The 21375-nt window shown below is 53.3% G+C and overlaps 1 protein-coding gene and 1 non-coding gene across 3 annotated transcripts in view; both read left to right on the top strand.

Moving 5' to 3' along the window:
* Nucleotides 1-21042, top strand: part of uba1 (ubiquitin-like modifier activating enzyme 1) — a 42551-nt gene extending 21509 nt beyond the window's left edge. For both annotated transcript variants that reach the window (XM_080184710.1, XM_080184709.1), the window contains exons 12-26: nt 781-888; nt 1673-1753; nt 3415-3570; nt 5357-5522; nt 6408-6604; nt 7629-7693; nt 9134-9329; nt 9425-9499; nt 10120-10309; nt 11302-11390; nt 13564-13656; nt 13774-13965; nt 16462-16563; nt 18181-18281; nt 19752-21042. In XM_080184710.1, the coding sequence (XP_080040836.1) occupies nt 781-888; nt 1673-1753; nt 3415-3570; nt 5357-5522; nt 6408-6604; nt 7629-7693; nt 9134-9329; nt 9425-9499; nt 10120-10309; nt 11302-11390; nt 13564-13656; nt 13774-13965; nt 16462-16563; nt 18181-18281; nt 19752-19887 (1947 nt within the window). In that variant the 3' untranslated portion in view covers nt 19888-21042. The remainder of the gene's footprint in view (nt 1-780; nt 889-1672; nt 1754-3414; nt 3571-5356; nt 5523-6407; nt 6605-7628; nt 7694-9133; nt 9330-9424; nt 9500-10119; nt 10310-11301; nt 11391-13563; nt 13657-13773; nt 13966-16461; nt 16564-18180; nt 18282-19751) is intronic.
* Nucleotides 1448-1580, top strand: LOC145340262 (small nucleolar RNA SNORA71). The gene has a single exon (XR_013886223.1). It is a non-coding gene; the product is annotated as a small nucleolar RNA SNORA71 (small nucleolar RNA).
* Nucleotides 21043-21375: the final 333 nt, after the last annotated feature.

Raw genomic sequence — 21375 nt, 5'->3', positions numbered from 1 at the left:
TTGTAGTTCCTTGCAGTCTTGGGCAGAGCAGGAGCCCAGACCGAGCTGTGATACAACCAGAAAGAATGCTTTCTATGGGGCATCTGTAAAAGTTGATGAGAGTCGTAGTGGACATGCCAAATTTCCTTAATCTCCTGAGAAAGTAGAAGTGTTGCTGGGGCTTTCGTAACTATAGTGTCAGCATGGGGGGGGACCAGGACAGGTTGGTGAGTTGGTTGTAGTGGTATCAGGGGCATAGATTTAAGGTAAGGGATGATGTGAAGATGCAGGTGTTGGACTGGGGTGGGCACAGTAAGAAGTCTCTCACCACTAGGTTAAAATCCAACTGATTTATTTAGAATCACGAGCTTTCCTTCGTCAGGTGAGTGGGCAGCGCTCCAAAAGCTCGTGTTTCTAAATAAACCTGCTGGACTTCAATCTGGTGTTGTGAGCCGTCTTAATAAGGTAAGGGGTTTGAAGAAAATCTTTTTGCACCCAGAAGGGTGGGAGACTGGAACTCGCTGCCTGGGAGGGTGGGAGAGGCAGGAACCCTCACAACATTGAGATGAACTCGAAACGTTACAGTATACATGGCTACGGAGCAAGCGCTGGAGAATGGGATAGGTGCTGGATGGCTGGCACGTGTACAATGGGCCGAAGGGCCCCTCCCTCTGTGCTGTAAGACTGAGTCCATGACTCTTTGGAGAGTGTGCCCCATGGTGAATTGAGGATTATTCCCCCTCACCTGGGAGGTTGTGCCCTCTGACCCTGTGCTGACTGACCTTTTCCTTCCTGTTGCAGTCTTGTACTGGTAAATTCACGCCCATCATGCAGTGGATGTACTTCGATGCAGTGGAGTGCTTACCCGAGGAGGAGGATGGCTCGCTCACTGCTGAAACCTGCAGCTTCGTAAGTCCCACAGCTACACTGCCAGCTCTGTACCCATCACGGAGTACGGGGGGGTGGGGGGTGGTCTGTGATCATTCCTAGTGAGGAGTCGAGAAGGGTTGACATGGCAGCACAGTGGTTAGCGCTGCTGCCTCACAGCACCAGGGACCCGGGTTCGATGCCCGGCTTGGGTCGCTGTCTGTGTGGAGTTTGCACGTTCTCCGTGTCTGCATGGGTTTCCTCTGGGTTCTCTGTTTTCCTCCCACAGTCCAAAGATGTGCGGATTAGGTGGATTGGCCGTGCTAAATTGACCTTAGTGTCAGGCGATTAGCAGGGTAAATGCATTGGGTTACGGGATTAGGGCCTGGATGGGATTGTGGTTTGTGCAGATTCAGTGGGATTCTGATTCTAACTCTAACTTGTGATCCGGGTTACTGAAGGGTGTGGGGGGATGTGTTTGCCAAGGGTTGTTGCTGTCCCAGGATGGTACACAGAAGAGGGCGGGTGTCATGAGGGTGGTAATGATGGGGGCAGCTGAAAGTGGAATTCCCACTGTGACTGCACTGACGCACTGCGGGTACCCTGCATTCGATAGTGACTTTGGCAGTGTCCCATGGCCAGGTCATTGATACTGCAGGAACAGTAAACTCCCGAGGTTTATTCCCGTGTTCTCTGTGGATGTGGTTCCCAGAGAACCTCGTGGCTTTCGGACAAATCAAGCAGCTTTCCCCCTCTCTCTCTCCCTCCCCGCCTGCTGTGTCTGGAAAATTCTGGGTTGACCAACTGCCTTTTTCTCTCCCCACAGAGGAATTGTCGTTACGATGGGCAGATTGCAGTGTTTGGCCTTGCAATGCAGGAGAGACTGGCCAGGCTGAAGTATTTTCTGGTAAGTGAGTGTGTGCCAGGGAAGGAGGGTTGGCATGTGGCCTTGTCCCTCCACTGGGGAAGGCCACCACCTCCCTCCAATGACTGATCTCTGGTTATAAGACCATAAGACATAGGAGCAGAATGAGGCCACTCGGCCCATTGAGTCTGCTCCACCATTCAATCATGGCTGATATTTTTCTCATCCCCATTCTCCTGCCTTTTCCCCATAACCCCTGATCCCCTTATTAATCAAGAACCTATGTATCTCTGTCTTAAAGACACTCAGTGACCTGGCCTCCTCTGCGGCAAAGAGTTCCACACATTCCCCACTCTCTGGCTGAAGAAATTCCTCCTCATCTGTTTTAAAGGATCGTCCCTTTAGCCTGAGGTTGTGCCCTCTCTGGTTCTAGTTTTTCCTACTGGTGGAAACATCCTCTCCATGTCCACTCTATCCAGACCTTGCAGTATCCTGTAAATTTCAATAAGATCCCCCCCTCATCCTTCTAAACTCCCAACGAGTACAGACCCAGAATCTTCAACCCATTCCTCACACGACAAGCTCTTCATTCCAGGGATCATTCTCGTGAACCTCCTCTAGATCCTTTCCAAGGCCGGCACATCCTTCCTTAGATACGGGGCCTAAAACTGCTCTCAATTCTCCAAATGGGGTCTGACCCAGAGCCTTATACAGCCTCAGGAGTCCATCCCTGTTCCTGTATTCTAACCCTCTCGACATGAACGCTAACATTGCATTTGCCTTTCTAACTGCCAACTGAACCTGCACGTTAACCTTAAAAGAATCTTGAACAATGATTCCTGAGTCCCTTTGTGATTCTGATTTCCTGAGCATTTTCCCATTTAGAAAATAGTCTCTGTCTCCATTCCTCCTTCCAAAGTGCAGAACCTCACACTTTTCCACATTGTATTCCATCTGCCCCTTTTTTGCCCACTCTCCTAACCTGTCCAAGTCCTTCTGCAGCCCCCCTGCTTCCTCAATACTAGTAAAAAGTCTGACAACACCAGGTTTAAGTCCAACCGATTTATTTGATCGTAAACTCACTAGCTTTCGAGGTTTCCCTCTTCCTCAGGTGAATGGAGAGTCCTGGCCTCAGACAGAGCATATAAAGCACAGACAGTTTACAGATTACTGATTAGAATGTGAATCTTTACACCTAACCTGCTGTTCAAGTCTTAAAGAGGCTGACAATGTGAGTGGAAGGAGCACTGATCACAGGTTAAAGAGATGTGTATTGTCTCCAGACAGGACAGCAAGTGAGGTTTCGCAAACCCAGGCAAGTCACGGGGGTTACAGATAGTGTGACATGAATCCAAGATCCCGGTTGAGGCCGTCCTCGTGTGAGGAACTTGGCTATCAGTCTCTGCTCAGTGACTCTGCGCTGTCGTGTGTCGTGAAGGCCGCCTTGGAGAATGCTTACCTGAAGGTCAGAGGCTGAATGCCCGTGACCACTGAAGTGTTCGCCAACAGGAAGGGAACAGTCTTGCCTGATGATTGTCGAGAGATGTTCATTCATCCGTTCTCGTAGTGTGGGAGACCATGCAGACACAGTCTGTGTGTGTGCGTGAGCGGTGGCCACGGTCTGTGTGTGTGCGGGCGCGCGGTGGCCCCGGTCTGTGTGTGCGCGCACGCGCGGTAATCAGTCCCTCTGTGTCTGTGCGTAGGTTGGTTCCGGTGCCATTGGCTGTGAGTTGTTGAAGAATTTTGCCATGATTGGCCTGGCGTGCGGAGAGGGGGGTGAGCTGACCGTCACTGACATGGACACTATCGAGAAATCCAACCTTAACCGGCAGTTCCTCTTCCGGCCCTGGGATGTGACGGTAAGGCACGAGAGCTCTGCAGACAATTAAAAACATAGCTAACGTCTTAGGTTTCAGAGTTCTGAATCCATTGCTCTCTGGGCTGGAGAATTCCACACTGCCCTTTGAATGAATTAACTCCTCCTTGTATCAGTTTGAAATCTGTTCCTCTCCCCGTTCTCCCCCCAACCCCACCCCCCCCCAAAAACCAGGGACCTGGATTCAATTCCCGACTTGGGTCACTGTCTGTGTGGAGTCTGCACGTTCTCCCCGTGTCTGTGTGGGCTTCCTCCAGGTGCTCCAGTTTCCTCCCACAGTGAGGTGGATTGGCCATGCTAAATTCTCCCTCAGTGCACCCCAAACAGGCACCAGAGTGTGGTGATCAGGGGGTTTTCACAGTAACTTCATTGCAGTGTTAATGTAAGCCTACTTGTGAAATAATAAACACAAGGCTGTGTTCTCAGCCCCTACTATACCCCTTGTACACCTCTGTGCGGCCAAATTCCCCTCCAACTCCATTTTCAAGCTTGTTGGCAGCACCACCATAGTGGATTGGATCTCAAACGATGACAAGACAGAGTACAAGAATGAGATCGAGAATCTGGTGAACTGGTGTGGCAACTATAATCTCTCCCTCAATGTCAACAAAAGAAAGGAAATTGTCATCGACTTCAGGAAGCGTAAAGGAGAACGTGCCCCTGTCTACGTCAACGGGTTTGAAGTAGAAGGGGTCGAGAGCTTCAAGTTTTTAGGTGTCCAGATCACCGACAACCTGTCCTGGTCCCCCCATGCTGACACTAAAGTTACGAAAACCCACCAATGTCTCTACTTTCTCAGGAGACTAAGGAAATTTGGCATGTCAGCTATGACTCTCACCAACTTTTACAGATGCCCCATAGAAAGCATTCTTTTTGGTTGTATCACAGCTTGGTCTGGGCTCCTGCTCTGCCCAAGACCACAAAGAACTACAAAAGGTCATGAATGTAGCCCAGTCCATCTCACAAACCAGCCTCCCGTCCATTGACTGTGTCTACACTTCCCGCTGCCTCGGGAAAAGCAGCCAGTATAATTAAGGATCCCACACACCCCGGACATTCTCTCTTCCACCACCTTCTGTCAGGAAAAAGATACAAAAGTCTGAGGTCAAGTACCGACTGACTCAAGAACAGCTTCTTCCCTGCTGCTGTCAGACTGTTGAATGGCCTTAACTTGTATTAAGTTGATCTTTCTCTACACCCTAGTTATGAGTGTAACGCTACATTTTGCACACTCATTGCCTTCTCTCTGAACAGTATGCTTTGGCTATATAGTGCGCAAGAAACAATATTTTTCACTGTATCCCAGTACGTGACAAATCAAATGAAAACAGGGTTGATAGAAACTATCTCCTCTGGTGTGGGGAGGGGCAATTCAGAGCGAGGGGGGTTGGGGGGAGCGGTGGGGGGTATAGAAGGTTAAAACGAGAGCCGGCCATTCCGGGGGGAGGGGGAATTGTCAGGAAGCACTTCCTCACACAAAGGAGGAATGGGAATCTGGAACACACACACTCCGTCCCCAAAATGAAGCTGTCAAGGATGGAGGGGGCGATTGGAAATTTCAAACCCCAGATAGAGAGGTTTCTGTGGTTTGAGGGGGATTGAGGGTTACGGGACTGAGGCGGGGAGACTGAGTTAGGATAGGAGGGTGAATGGCCGCCTCCTGTTGTTGTTTAATAGGCTGGAGAGAGAGGGGCTGAATGGCCTTGGTTTTACCTGATTCAGGAGGTGGGTGAGACGTGGTGAGCTAATGCCAGCCTCTCTGTGCACAGAAAATGAAGTCTGAGACTGCTGCAGCTGCGGTGAAACAGATGAACCCCAATATTCGAGTCATTGCCCACCAGAACCGCGTGGGCCCCGATACAGAAAGGGTCTATGACGACGACTTCTTCGAAGCTCTGGATGGGGTGGCCAACGCCCTGGACAATGTGGATGCCAGTACGTAGCTCGGATACTGCCGGGATATTCCCACTTGTATGTGGGGAGCGTGGGGAGAATGTGGGACTGGCTCCTGCAGGGGGGGGAATGTGGGACTGGCTCCCGCGGGGGGGAGCGGGGGAGAATGTGGGACTGGCTCCCGCGGGGGAGAATGCGGGACTGGCTCCCGCGGGGGGGAGCGGGGGAGAATGCGGGACTGGCTCCCGCGCGGGGGGAGAATGTGGGACTGGCTCCCGCGGGGGGGAGAATGTGGGACTGGCTCCCGCGGGGGGGAGAATGTGGGACTGGCTCCCGCGGGGGGGAGAATGTGGGACACCAGTCAAGTTGAATTAGATTGATGTGCTTAAGATGGGATCGAGCTGGATAAACATGAGGGAGAGAGGCATAGAAGAATATGGGAGGTATGGGGAGATGGAGGGAGGGTGGGAGGGAGGTAGTATGGGGACAGAAAGACTGGCATGGAGCAGGAGTGCTGAACGGCCTGTTACTGTGCTGACTGTTTGCTGGTGCTGGCTGGTCATACTGCTCTCCGCAGCCTTGCTCCTTCAGTCTCTCTTTCCAGTCTCCTGCCATGGAGCTGATACTGGGATTGCCTCCTCCCTACAGGGAGAGAGCCTGTGGCCCCTTATCCCACAGCCTGTCCCAAGGAAGCAGTTGGGAAGATGCAGATACATCTTTCTGTAGACGGAGCAGAAATCCGGCTTGCAGTGTGGAAAGGTCAAAGTTTGGATAGTCATTCTGAGTTGCGTAGTATCTCTGCTGTCGAGTGGTAATTGTGTGCCTGTGCATTGTAGAGAGGGGTACTATCTCTCGTGATGGGGTTGGGGGGGGTGGTGTTTGCTCTGTTCACGGCTCTGTTTCCCTGTTTCCTCTCCCTGTCTCCAGGAATGTACATCGACAGGCGGTGTGTGTACTACCGCAAACCCCTGTTGGAGTCGGGTACTCTGGGCACCAAAGGCAATGTGCAGGTTGTCATTCCCTTCCTGACCGAGTCGTACAGCTCCAGCCAGGACCCACCCGAGAAATCCATCCCCATCTGCACCCTGAAGAACTTCCCCAACGCTATTGAACACACACTGCAGGTCAGAGTGTACAACAACACTGCACTATACTGTGGAGCAATGTGAGGTCACCCACCGGGGTGGTAATATTAGGAAGGCAGGTTACTATTTGAATGGGTGTAAATTGAGAGAGGTGGATACTCAGCGAGACCTTGTGCATCAGTCGCTGAAAGTGCGCAGGTACAGCAGGCAGTAAAGAAGGCAAGGGGCATTCATTCTACTGAAAAAAGGGATATGGGGAGCTGGTAAGGAGGTGGATTTGAGACCAAGGAGAGAGTAACCATGGAGTGTAGGGGCTGGAGGGGGTTACAGAGATAGGGAGGGGGTGTAGGGGCTGGAGGGGGTTACAGAGATAGGGAGGGAGTGTAGGGGGCTGGAGGGGGTTACAGAGGTAGGGAGGGGGTGTAGGGGCCTGGAGGGTATTACAGAGATAGGGAGGGGGCTGGAGGAGGTTATAGAGATAGGAGGTGTAGGGGCCTGGAGGGGGTTACAGAGATTGGGAGGGGGTGTAAAGGGACTGGAGGAGGTTACAGAGATAGGGGTGTAGGGGGACTGGAGGAGGTGACAGAGATAGGGAGGGGGTGTAGAGGGACTGGAGGAGGTTACAGAGATAGGGAGGGGGTGTAGGGGGCTGGAGGAGGTTAGAGATAGGGAGGGTGTGTAGGGGACTGGAGGAGGTTACAGAGATAGGGAGGGGGTGTAGGGGGCTGGAGGAGGTTACAGAGATAGGGGGTGTAGGGATTTGAATCGTGTGTGTGTGTTTAAAGATGGAGGTGTTGCTGGGTTGGAAGGCAGTGTGGGAGAGCGAGCGCGGCGGGTGTCAGTGAGCTGGTGGGAGTTCTTCCTGCCGGAGTTCCCCAGGCTGGTGGTGCGCTGAGGACACGATTCTCTCTCTGGGTGGATTGGTGGTGTTGGAGATGTTTGTGCTGGTGTTATCGGAGGTAATGTGTGTCTGGAGGGGGCTGTGTGCAGTGAGGGAAGCTCAGTGATGGTTTGATGGAGTGCAATGCTGCTGTGATGACCGGTTCTGTTCTCTGTCTTGCAGTGGGCTCGCGATGAGTTTGAAGGACTCTTCAAGCAGCCAGCTGAAAACGTCAACCAGTACATCCAGTAAGTAGATCACTGCCCAGCCCTTCGTCCTGCAGGTGTGACCCTGTAATACTCAAAAGGAAGAGGCTGCAAGATGTATTAACATCTAATATTGGGTGGGAGAGTGAGCTGTGAGGAGGATACAGAGATGTTTCAGAGTGATTTGGACAGGCTGAGTGTGTGGGAATCTGCATGGCAGATGCAGTATAATGTGGATAAATGTGAGGTTATCCACTTTGGAGCAATAATAGGAAGACAGATTATTATTTAAACTGGTGTAAATTGAGAGGCGGATACTCAGCGTGACCTTGGAGTCCTCGTGTATCAGTCATAGAATCCTGCCAGTGCAGGAGGAGGCCATTCAGCCCATCGAACCTGCACTGACAACAATCCTACCCAGGTCATATCCTGTAACCCCATGCACTTACAGCAGCTAGTCTCTCTCACACTAAGGGGCAATTTAGAATGGCCAGTGCACCTAACCAGCACATCTTTCAGACTGTGGGAGAAACCAGAAGAAACCCACACAGACGCGGGGAGAACGTATGGACTAAATACAGACAGTGATCCAAGGCTGGAATTGAACCCGGGTCTCTGGTGCTGTGAGGCAACAGTGCTAACCACCTGAGAAAGTAAGCGTGCAGGTACAGCAGGCAGTAAAGAAGGCAAATGGTATGTTGGCCTTCACAGTGAGAGGATTTGAGTACAGGGATAGGGATGTTTTACTGCAATTGTACAGAGCCTTGGTGAGGCCACACCTGGAGTATTGTGTACAGTTTTGGTCTCCTTATCTGAGGAAGGATGTCCTTGCTATAGAGGGAGCACAGTGAAGGTTTACCAGGCTGATTCCTGGGATGGCAGGTCTGTCATATGAGGAGAGACTGAGTGGGTTAGGATTATATTCACTGGAGTTTGGAAGAGTGAGAGGGGATCTGATAGAAACTTATAAAATTCACACAGGGTTAGACAGGGTAGATTCAGAAAGAATGTCCCCGATGGTGGGGGGAGTCCAGAACTAGGGGTCAGAGTTTGAGGATAAGGGGGAAACCTTTTAGAACTGAGGTGAGGAGAAATTTCTTCACCCAGAGGGTGGGGAATGTGTGGAATTCACTCCCACAGAAAGTAGTTGAGGCCAAAACGTTGTGTGATTTCAGGAAGAAATTAGATATCGCTCTTGGGGCTAAAGGGATCGAGGGATATTTGGGGCGGGGGCGGGGGGGGAATCAGGATATTGAATTTGATGATCAGCCAGGATCAAAATGAATGGGGGAGCAGCTCGAAGGGCCGAATGGCCGCCTCCTCCCTTGGTGTGTGGAATGCCCGCAAATATCACACCAGAGAAGATGGAGGCGGTTCCCAGGCACGAGCCCACTGCCCCCCCCGACCAAACCTGCAATTCGATGCCCCCTCCCACCTAAACCCCCACCCCAGCTGACTCAATCTCTCCTCTTGGCACTGCAGGGATTCCAAGTTCATGGAGCGCACCCTGAGGCTTCCTGGGGCGCAGCCCCTCGAGGTGCTGGAGGCTGCCTTCAAGAGCCTGGTGACAGAGCGCTCCAAGACGTGGGAGGACTGCGTGACGTGGGCTCGTAACCACTGGCAAATCCAGTACAACAACAATATCCGTCAACTGCTGCACAACTTCCCTCCTGACCAGGTACAGCAGGGGAGGGGAGGCTGCGGGTTAAACACCAGCCCTGAGCGCGACCAGCAAACACTCTCCATTAATAACTCTTCCTTCTTCATCTTCAGGTCACAACATCAGGCACCCCGTTCTGGTCAGGCCCCAAGAGGTGTCCTCACCCACTCGAGTTTGACGCAATGAATGTGAGTACCTGAGGAGGGTGGGGGGGGGGACGTTGAGGAAGGGAGGTGCACGCGGGCAGAATCGGCCACTGGGAAATTCCACTTTGCCATGGCTCAGCCTCAGTGCTGACGGAGCTCGAACCACAAAATCCCTACGGTGCAGAAGAGGCCATTCAGCTCATTGGGCCTGCACCAACTCTCTGACAGTAACTTACCCAGGCCCTATCCCTCTAACCTCACACATTTACCATGGTTAATCACCCTAACCTGCACATCTTTGGACACTAAGGACAATTTCACATGGCCAATCCACCTAACCCGCACATCTTTGGACTGTGGGAGGAAACCGGAGCACCCGGAGGAAACTCATGCAGACATGGGGAGAATGTGCGGACTTGCATAGACAATGACCTGAGACTGGAATCGAACCTGGGTCTCACGCTGTGAGGCAGCAGTGCTAACCCACTGTGCCACCTTTGGTAATGGGTCCTAACTCTGCAGAGCGTAGTGGCTCTTTGTGTGGGGAATTCACCGTTCTGTCTTTTGGCATCTGTTGTGGGCTCTTGTCAGGATCCTCTGCTCACTGGGATTTAACCTGCCATTCTCCAACCTCCCCGCCCCCCACCCCTCCTTCCTCACAGACCCTTCACATGGATTACATCGTGGCTGCAGCCAATCTGTTTGCACAAACATACGGCATCAAGGGTTCCCGAGACCGCGCCCTGGTGGCGGAGATCCTGAAGGGTGTTAAAGTGCCCACCTTCACGCCAAAATCCGGAGTCAAGATCCACGTATCCGACCAGGACCTGCAGAACTCCAACGCCTCACTGGGTGAGTCTCGCGCCCCTCCGCCTCCAGTTGGCTGCCTGGCCTGCTACGGAAAGCGGCGGGGAGAGAGAGAGAGACGTGAGTAGTAGCCGGCCTGCCCCCTCCTCTCCAGCAGTGTGTCGCTGACACGCAATCTGTTTCTGGTTCAGGAAATAAGGTGGGATCACTGGACACAGACTAGCTGTGATCTGTTCGGATGGAGGAACAGGCTCAAGAGGTACCGAATGGCCTCCTGTTCCTGTGTAACATGCTCAAGAAAGTGAGGGGCTGAATGGCCTCCTCCTGTTCCTGTGTAGCATGCTCAAGAAAGTGAGGGGCTGAACGGCCTCCTCCTGTTCCTGTGTAACAGGCTGGAGAGTGAGAGGGGCTGAATTTTCTTTACTCAGAGGGTAGTAAGGGCGTGGAATGCCCTGCGTGCAGCAGTTGTGGACTCACCAACTTTAAGGGCATTCAAATGGTCAGTGGATAGGCACATGGATACCATTGGAATAGTTTAGGTTAGGGGGTCATTAGATTGGTTCCACTGGTCGGCGCAACATCGAGGGCTGAAGGGCCTGTACTGTGCTGTAATGTTCTATGGTCTCCTGCTCCTATCTGCTGGATTGTAACAAGTCCCAGACAGATGTGAAGCTTCTCCACTCTCCCGTCTCCTCCTTGCCTCTCGGGAATGTGGAATGGTGACTGTGTGCCAGCACGGAGAGGAGCAGTCCTGATTACCGGATATGGGGACACCCGCGTGGAGCTGGGTTATCAGCGGGGGGTAGGGGGGTAGTGGCAGCAATGGATTGTGCGTGTTTGAGAGTGACCCTGACTCTCTGCTCACGTCCCCCTGCCAGATCCCCGCTTCATCCGAGGCAGGTGGGAGAGATTCCCCCAGAGCACCCTGACATCTGTGTGTCTGGGGCGCCTCGTGCTCCGCCCGGGGGCCAGTGTGTCAGGGGCTGTTTCTGGGGGTGGGGATAATGAGTCAGGCTAACTGCCGATTCTTGTTGTAGATGACAGCCGCTTGGAGGAGCTGAAAACGACACTCCCCTCACTGGAGGCACTGTCTACCTTCAGAATGTACCCCATCGAGTTTGAAAAGGTAAGTGAGGATGGGGGTCTTCCTTCCAACTGTTTCCCATCAGGTTTGAAGTTGTTTAAATCCCATTGTAAACCACTTCCTCACAGCAATTCCAGGTTCTCCAGCCTCCCCGTCTCTCTCGAATCAGCTGGCACACTCTCAATGGGCTGAATAGCCTCTTTACCTGGCGTGTGATTCTATCCTCTGAACGGGGACCTGAGGGGGCTTAGTGTCTCCTTCCCCAGCAGTATGTGTACTAATTGAGGCACTCGTTACCTGGGGGAAATCCGCACCTTGACAAGAATAGAGCACAGAATGGAGACCATTCAACCCCACTGACTGAGTGCTGGCTCTTTCATAGAACAGACTAGTTAGATCCCATTGCTGTTCCCACTCTTTTCTCCCATCGGCTCCCACCGCCTTCAGGCAGCACCTTCCAAATCACAACAACTCACCGTGGCAATAAAATTCTCCCCATCTCTCCCGCCGCCTCTGGTTCATTTACTGATTCTCTTCGCTCTGTGTCTCCCCCTCCCTCACTCTCTGGTTCCCCACCTCCCTGTCGCTAGGAAACACTTCCTCATTCACTGGATTGAGGCCCTCTCGTGATAGAGAATGCCTCGATTCAATCTCCCCCTTAACCTTCTCAGCTCCGAGGAGAATGAGCCCAGCTTCTCCCAGTCTCCGTCTCTATCTAAATTCGTCAGCCCACTGGCCCAATTGATTGAGATCCCGTTGCAATTGGGGATAACTTTCTTCACTGTCCACCATGCCACCAATCTTAGTGTCATCTACAAACTTACTAACCATGCCTCCTATATTTTCATCCAAATCATTAATATAAATGACAAATAACAGTGGACCCAGCACTGATCCCTGAGGCACACCGCTGGTCACAGGCTTCCAGTTTGAAAAACAATTCTCTACAACCCACCCTCTGGCTTCTGTCAAGAAGCCAATTTAGTATCCGTTTAGATACCTCACCTTGGATCTTGAGATTTAACCTTATGCAACAACCTACCATGCGGTACCTTGTCAAAGGCCTTGCTAAAGTCCACGTAGACAACATCAACTGCACTGCCCTCATCTACCTTCTTGGGTTACCCCTTCAAAAAACTCAATCAAATTTGTGAGACGTAATTTCCCACTCACAAAGCCATGCTGACTGTCCCACTCACACAGTCATGTCTCTAAATGCCTGTAGATCCTGTCTCTCAACAGTTTACCCACCACAGATGTGAGGCTCACTGGCCTGTAGTTCCCAGGCTTTTCCCTGCAGCCCTTTTTAAACAAAGGCACAACATTTGACACTGTCCAATCTTCAGGCATCTATCGATAATTCAAGTATCTCGGCTAGGGGACCTGCAATTTCCTCCCTAGCCTCCCACGGTGTCCTGGGATAAACTTCATCAGGTCCTGGGGATTTATCTACCTTGATGCGCTTTAAGACTTCCAGCACCACCTTCTCTGTAATATGTATACTCCTCAAGAGAGCACTACTTATTTCTCCAAGTTCCCTAAGGGGGCAGGCTCGAAGGGCTAGATGGCCTACTCCTGCTCCTATTTCTTATGTTTTTATGTTCTTTATAGTAAATACTGATGAGAAATATTCATTTAGGATCCCATCCATTTCTAGTGGATCTGCACATAGATGACCTTGTTGATCCTTAAGAGGTCCCTACTCTGTCCCTTGTTACTCTTTTGCCCTTTATGTATTTGTTCTTTGCCTTATCTGCCAAAACAATCTCGTGTCCCCTTTTTGCCCTCCTGATTTCTCTCTCAACTCTACTCCTACACTCCCTATACTCTTCAAGGGACTCACTTGATCCCAGCTGTCTATGCATGTCATGTGCCTCTTTCTTCTTCTTGACCAGAGCCTTAATATCCTGAGTCATCCTTGCCCAGCCTTGCCGTTCACGCTAAGAGGAATGTGTTTACCCTGAACCCTGGTTAACACACTTTTGAAAGTGTGCCACTTACCTGAACTTAACTGAAGCCCAGGACTCCCTGGAACCATTCTGGGTAAACCTTCCTCAGCACCCTCCCCTCGCCCCCCAAGGCCTCGACACACTTCCTGAACTGTGGGAGGCCTCCTGCCTGCTGACAGGGTAGTTACTGGGAAAGTATGCAGATGCCTGTGTTACGAGTCTCTCCTCTTTCTCTGCCCTGTTATAAGTCTGCATTTCTTACACAGGATGATGATACAAACTTCCACATGGATTTCATTGTGGCTGCTTCCAATCTCCGGGCTGAGAATTACGATATCCCTCCTGCTGACAGGCACAAGGTAGGTGGGCTGGGGTCCGAGGCGGAGGGGTGGGGGCATGGTTTCTGAGTCTGGTGGTTCCCACCTCCCTCGGGGAGCAGGTGCCCCTCTTTACCCACCTTCTGTTCCCTCCCGCAGAGCAAGCTGATCGCTGGCAAGATCATCCCTGCCATCGCCACGGCGACGGCAGCTGTGGTTGGGCTGGTCTGCCTGGAACTCTACAAAGTGGCCTTTGGTCACAAGAAGCTGGACTCCTTCAAGAACGGCTTCATGAACCTGGCTCTGCCCTTCTTCGGATTCTCCGAGCCCATTGCTGCCCCCAAGCACACGGTGAGTGTGGTGGGGCAGTGCCCACCAGACTGTCACAGGGTGCAGAGGGGGGTGGGGGTGAGAGTAGACAGGGTAGAAGGGCTAAACGCATCCGTGACCAGGCTGGGGAATACTCGGGAGACTGGGGCTCGGCGGGGGGTGGGGTCCATTCCCAATGGGGAGGGTGTTTAAGGGGTGTCGGAGATGTTTCCCGATGGGGAGGGGGTTTAAGGGGTGTCGGAGATGTTTCCTAATGGGGAGGGGGTTTAAGGGGTGTCGGAGGTGTTTCCTAATGGGGAGGGGGTTTAAGGGGTGTCGGAGATGTTTCCTAATGGGGAGGGGGTTTAAGGGGTGTCGGAGGTGTTTCCCGATGGGGAGGGGGTTTAAGGGGTGTCGGAGATGTTTCCTAATGGGGAGGGGGTTTAAGGGGTGTCGGAGGTGTTTCCTAATGGGGAGGGGGTTTAAGGGGTGTCGGAGATGTTTCCTAATGGGGAGGGGGTTTAAGGGGTGTCGGAGGTGTTTCCTAATGGGGAGGGGGTTTAAGGGGTGTCGGAGATGTTTCCCGATGGGGAGGGGGTTTAAGGGGTGTCGGAGGTGTTTCCTAATGGGGAGGGGGTTTAAGGGTGTCGGAGATGTTTCCCGATGGGGAGGGGTTTAAGGGGTGTCGGAGATGTTTCCTAATGGGGAGGGGGTTTAAGGGGTGTCGGAGATGTTTCCTAATGGGGAGGGGTTTAAGGGGTGTCGGAGGTGTTTCCTAATGGGGAGGGGGTTTAAGGGGTGTCGGAGGTGTTTCCTGATGGGGAGGGGGTTTAAGGGGTGTCGGAGGTGTTTCCCGATGGGGAGGGGGTTTAAGGGGTGTCGGAGGTGTTTCCCGATGGGGAGGGGGTTTAAGGGGTGTCGGAGGTGTTTCCCGATGGGAGGGGGTTTAAGGGGTGTCGGAGATGTTTCCCGATGGGGAGGGGGTTTAAGGGGTGTCGGAGGTGTTTCCCGATGGGGAGGGGGTTTAAGGGGTGTCGGAGGTGTTTCCCGATGGGGAGGGGGTTTAAGGGGTGTCGGGTAGGTGATTCTCGATGGGGAGGGGGTTTAAGGGGTTTTGTGGGGGGGTGTCATTCCTGATAGGGAGAGATCTTAAGGAGTGTTAGGGGGTCATTCTCAATTGGGAGGGGTTTTAAGGGGTGTCGGGGGAGGTGCTTCTTGATGGGGAGGGGGTTTAAGGGGTGTCAGAGGAAGGGATCTCAATAGCGAGGGAGTTAGAGTGAGGGTCCCAGGGTCAGTGATGTGAATATGATGATACTGGGTCACAGGCAGAATCCTTTACCTTGTGGTGTGGGCTGGTGTACCTGCCTTGGGTCAGTACCGGAGAGAGGTGGCTAACATAAGAACATAAGAAATAGGAGCAGGAGTAGGCCATCCAGCCCTTCGAGCCTGCCCCGCCGTTCAATAAGATCATGGCTGATCTGTCGCTGCTCAGTTCCACTTTCCCGCCCTCTCCCCATAACCCTTAATCCCCTCTCCTATCAAAAACCCATCAACCCGCGTCTTAAAAATATTTAGTGAGGCAGCCTCCACCACTTCAACGGGCAGAGAATTCCAGAGATTCACCACCCTTTGAGTGAAGAAGTTCCTCCTCAACTCCGTTCTAAACCGCCCCCCTTTATCTTGAGGCTGTGCCCCCTAGTCCTATTGTCTTTTTTGAGCGGGAAGAGTCTTTCCACCTCTATCCTATCCATCCCATTCATCATCTTATACGTCTCAATGAGATCTCCTCTCATTCTTCTAAACTCTAACGAGTACAAGCCAAGTTTATTCAGCCTCTCCTCATAGCTCAACCCCCTCAACTCCGGTATCAGCTTAGTAAACCTCCTCTGCACTCCCTCCAAGGCCAAAATATCTTTGCGCAGGTGCGGCGCCCAAAAATGCACACAGTACTCCAGTTGCGGCCTCACCAATGCCCTATACAGCTGCAGCAAGACCTCCCTACTTTTATATTCAATCCCCCTTGCTATGAAGGCCAGCATCCCATTCGCCTTCCTGACCACCTGCTGCACCTGCAAGCTGGGTTTTTGTGACTCATGCACAAGGACCCCGAGGTCCCTCTGCACCGTCGCCTGCTGCAGTTTTTCGCCACGTAAGTAATAGTCCTTCCTACCATTCTTCCTACCAAAGTGGACCACCTCACACTTGCCAACATTAAATTCCATTTGCCATTCCTGGCCCATTCGCCCAGCCTATCTAGATCCTTCTGCAGACTCTCCACACCCTCCGCACAATTTGCCGTTCCCCCAATCTTGGTGTCATCAGCAAATTTCGACACTCTACACTCGGTTCCCTCCTCCAGATCATCTATATAAATGGTAAAAAGCTGAGGCCCCAGCACCGACCCCTGGGGCACTCCACTAGTCACCATCCGCCAATAAATAAATAAACCTGGGGTTTAGGTTGGCTGTGGGTGGGTGGGTAAGTTCCCACCGCTCCTTTGCTGCGAGCCTCACTAATGGAGCTGTCTTGTTCGGGCAGTACTACGAGAAGGACTGGACGCTGTGGGATCGATTTGAGGTGACTGGAGTCAAGCCCAATGGGGAGGAGATGACACTCAAACAATTCCTGGATTATTTCAAGGTTAGTTGTCAATTCTGGGGGCTCTGCACCCTCACCTACTCCACTGGGGAGCGAGTCTTAACCCATCCCAACCAGTCTCCACTGGATTGCCCCTACACTTCCCAGAAACCCTCTGGTATTCAGCTAATTGAGTTCCTGTGTGGTGACAGTGTGGGTGGCTCTGTTTTCAAAGGCATTTACACCCCAATTCAATTAATAATATGGGGATTGCAATGGCGAATGAAGAAAGGGTTAAACAGTGAGGGAGGGTCATACACAGTCAAGGCTCCCTCCCCTCGAGTGTTGAGGATTGAGGGGGTGATCTGATCAAGGGGGGTTTAAAATGAAAGGATTCGATTGGGTCGATGGAGAGAAACTATTTCCTCTGGTGGGGGGGAGGGTGAATGGCCTCCTCCTGTTCCTGAGTAACAGGCTGGAGAGAGAGGGCTGAATGGCCTCCTCCTGTTCCTGAGTAACAGGCTGGAGAGAGAGGGGCTGAATGGCACCTTGTTGCTGTGTTTCTGGTGTTAAGGTTGATGCAGCAATCCATCAGAAGGCTCTAATGCTGCTCAGTTGTAAGTCTAGGGTAGGGATTGCGGAGTGCATGCTGGCTAGATCTGGGGGAGGGGGTTAGGATGTCGCTGGATCCAGAGGAGGGGTTTGGGGGTGAGCTCTGGCATGGTCTGGGGGAATGGGTCCAGGGGAGGGGTTGAGGAACACGCTGTATATGGGGGAGGGGATTGGGGAACGCGCTGGGTCTGGGAGGGGATTGGGGAACGTGCTGGATCTGGGGGAGGGGATTGGGGAACGTGCTGGATCTGGGGGAGAGGGTTGGGGTGCGCGCTGGGTCTGGGGGAGGGGATTAGGGTGCGCGCTGGGTCTGGGGGAGGGGGTTGGGGTGCGCGCTGGGTCTGGGGGAGGGGGTTGGGTGCGCGCTGGGTCTGGGGGAGGGGGTTGGGGAGCGCGCTGGGTCTGGGGGAGAGGCTTGGGGAGCGCGCTGGGTCTGGGGGAGGGGGTTGGGGAGCGCGCTGGGTCTGGGGGAGGGGTTGGGGAGCGCGCTGGGTCTGGGGGGAGGGGGTTGGGGAGCGCGCTGGGTCTGGGGGAGGGGTTGGGGAGCGCGCTGGGTCTGGGGGAGGGGGTTGGGGAGCGCGCTGGGTCTGGGGGAGGGGGTTGGGGAGCGCGCTGGGTCTGGGGGAGGGGGTTGGGGAGCGCGCTGGGTCTGGGGGAGGGGGTTGGGGAGCGCGCTGGGTCTGGGGGAGGGGGTTGGGGAGCGCGCTGGGTCTGGGGGAGGGGGTTGGGGAGCGCGCTGGGTCTGGGGAGGGGGTTGGGGAGCGCGCTGGGTCTGGGGGAGGGGGTTGGGGAGCGCGCTGGGTCTGGGGGAGGGGGTTGGGGAGCGTGATCTGGTTGGGTCCGGGGGGGGAGGGGTTTGGGGAGCGCACTGTGGCTGGTCCGGGTGAAGGGGGTGGGGAGCATGCTGGGATGGTGGGGGGGGAGTGGAAGGGAGTTAGGGGGCGTGCTCTGGCTTGGTCCAGGGGAGGCGGTTGTGGGGGGGGGCACTCTGGCTGGTGTAACATTGTTCTCTTCCCCTGTTCTGTCCCTGTCTCTCTCTCTCTCCTCTCCCCCCCTGCCCCCCCATAGAACGAACACAAGTTGGAGATTACGATGTTATCACAGGGTGTCTCGATGCTGTATTCCTTCTTCATGCCTGCAGCCAAGCTCAAGGAGAGGATTGAGCAGCCGTAAGTACATTTTGGGTTCCTCTTCCACCCCTGTATGCACAGTGCATCGTCAACTGTCAGCACAGGCCATTCCATCCCTCAACCCCACAGGACAGCCTCCTAGCCCATCCTCTCACTGTGTATTCCACTCTCCTCATGTGTTTATCACAAGTGCATCTCATGTTCTTCTGGGGAGCGAGTCTCTGTAACCTCCTCCAGCCCCTACACCCCCTCCCTATCTCCGTAACCTCCTCCAGCCCCTACACCCCCTCCCTATCTCTGTAACCTCCTCCAGCCCCCTACACCCCCTCCCTATCTCTGTAACCTCCACCAGGCCCTACACCCCCTCCCTATCTGTGTAACCTCCTCCAGCCCCCTACACCCCCTCCCTATCTGTGTAACCTCCTCCAGCCCCCTACACCCCCTCCCTATCTGTGTAACCTCCTCCAGCCCCTACACCCCCTCCCTATTTCTAATCTTCATTGATCTGTGCTCCAATTCTGCCTCTTGACCATCCCCAAATCCCATCGTTGTGCCATGGTGCCATGTGTTCAGCTGCCTCGGGAATTCATTGAAACATAGAAGATGGAGCAGGAGGAGGCCCTTCGAGCCTGCTCCACCATCCAAGACCACCATGGCTGATCATCCAACTCAATAGCCTAATCCTGCTTTCTCCCCATAACCTTCGGTCCCATTCACCCCCAGTGCGATATCCAGCCGCCTCCTGAATACATTTAATTGTTTTGCCATCAACGACTTCCTGTGGGAATGAATTCCACAGACTCACCGGGTGAAGAAATGTCTCCTCACCTCCGTCCTAAATGGTCCACCCTGAATCTTCAGACTGTGACCCCCTGGTTCTGGACTCCCCCCACCATCGAGAACATCCTCCCTGTACCTACCCTGTCCAGTCCTGTTATAAATCTGAGATCCCACCCCCCCCGCCACCGTTTGTCTGAACTCCAGTGAAAACAATCCTAACCTGGTCAATCTCTCCTCATACATCAGTCCCACCATCCCCGGAATCAGCCTGATAAACCTTCACTGCACTCCCTCCAGAGTAAGAACATCCTTCCCCAGAAAAGGAGACCAAAACTACACACAATACTCTGGGTGTGGCCTCTCCAAGACCCCTGTATAATTACATAACACATCCCTGCTCCTGTACTCAAAACCTCTCGCATTGAAAGCCAACATACCATTTACCTTCTTTACCGCCTGCTGCACCTGAATGCTTACCTTCAGCGACTGGTGCACGAGGACACCCAGGTCCCTCTGCACACTCCCCTCTCCCAATTTACACCCATTCAGGGAGTAATCTGCTGCCTTGTCTTTGCTTCCAAGTGCTCCCCCCCAAAACCTCTTGACCTCGCTGGCGCTCCGCCACCCTTTCCCTTCACTCTGTGACCTTATTTGCCATGTACCATTGTGCCGCTCGGCTCTCACTCACCTCTCTCTCTCTCTCCCTCTCCCTCCCCCCTCCCCCGGCAGAATGACAGAAATCGTCACCAAAGTGTCGAAGAAGAAGATTGGGAAACACGTCAAAGCACTGGTCTTCGAGCTCTGCTGCAACGATGAGAATGACGAGGATGTCGAGGTCCCCTACGTCCGATACACCATCCGTTGAATGCAGATGAGGGGGCGGGGGGGTTGTGTGGGCGAATCGAGCACATTGTAGGGGAGGGGAATGAGGTTTTGGGGGTGGGGGGGGCTGCATCAAACGATCAGTGAAGCATGAAACTGGTAGTGCACTGGGCATGGCGGTGTCAACTCACTACAGCCGTAAAACCATAAAATAAAAATACCTGCCGCCTTACAGTTAATAACAAGGCATCGGGAGGGTCTTTTAAGTAAATATTCCCCCCTACCCACCCAGCCGAATCTCCCAACCCCCTGTCCTATGAACACCTCTGCACACAGCAGAGTGTTGGACCTTTCCCTTCTCCCCCCGCCCCACACGCTGAGTGACTCTCACTCCTCACCCATCATCACTTTCCTTTTCCGTTAAGTTAACTGTTACAGCTCATTTTCCCTGGCGGGCGAGGAGGGAGTCATTGGCGAACCCATACACCCTCCTCTCTGGCGCTTTGGGGTTTCAGGCGGGCAACCTCCAGCTGCCTTCCCCGGTTTAGTTCCAGCCTGGGTTCAATAGACGTGTAATGCGAGACAGAGGAGGGGGCAGCCTCAAATGGGTCCATTCCTTTATTTGCTCCGCCCTGGAGTTTTGACCGCGTGCGCCCAGGAGGAGGGTAGACAGCCCCGGTTACGCTCACTCGCCCCGTAGCTCGTTAGCACCGCCTGCTGCTGAACGGGAGGACCTCTTGTTGTTAGCCTAGCTGTGTAATAAATGTTTTTGGCTGTAATTCTCCAGGTGTGCAGAGAGAAGGGGTGTGGGTGGAGGGTTTGGATGGGGAAGGGACTCGAACTGTCCTGCATATCGGAAAGGGTCAGTCATTTGTGTGCATATTTTTTTTGTGTATAACTGTATAGCCCTCCCGCCACCCCACCCCAATCCTCCTGTTCCCCCCCCGCCAATCCTCCTGTTCCCCCCCCCCCCCTTCCTTACCTTGGTTCACGTGCGCATGTGTACTAGCGCCTCGCTGACTCTGTTCGGCTTTGCAGCGTGAATGAGCCATTTGGTGGGGGGGCGAGTGGATGGGATTTTTCTCGGAAGCTGAAAGTGTTCTCCAAGGCCGACCGGAGGCACGCCACGCGCGTGAGCACATTCTCAGCGACGCACTAAGTCCAAGACTGGAGTAAAATAAAAAAGATGTTTAGGTGACTTGTGTTTTGTCGTCAGTTGTTGATTCTCGTATGTTTTCTGATGTTTCAGCTATTAGAATCCCCCTCCCGCCCCAACTCCACGTGTCTGCGTGGGTTTCCTCCAGGTGCTCCGGTTTGCTCTTACAATGCAGAGGTTAATCCATTTTTGAGAAGCCATGCTGAATTCCCAAAGAGGAATCCCTCGCCTCGTAATCTGTTAAGTGTGTGGGAAGGTGTGAACTGCCCTTTAGTAACGTTCAGTGGGTAACGAACAGAAATACCTCACACTCGGTGAATAATTAACAATTTATTTGTTCAACTAACCGGAGACTTTAACTAAACAAGTAGCATT

Source organism: Carcharhinus amblyrhynchos, unplaced genomic scaffold, assembly GCF_965287045.1.
Source record: "Carcharhinus amblyrhynchos unplaced genomic scaffold, sCarAmb.v2.hapA scaffold_884, whole genome shotgun sequence".
Classification (NCBI taxonomy): domain Eukaryota; kingdom Metazoa; phylum Chordata; class Chondrichthyes; order Carcharhiniformes; family Carcharhinidae; genus Carcharhinus; species Carcharhinus amblyrhynchos.
This window is presented reverse-complemented; position numbering and strand designations above follow the sequence as displayed.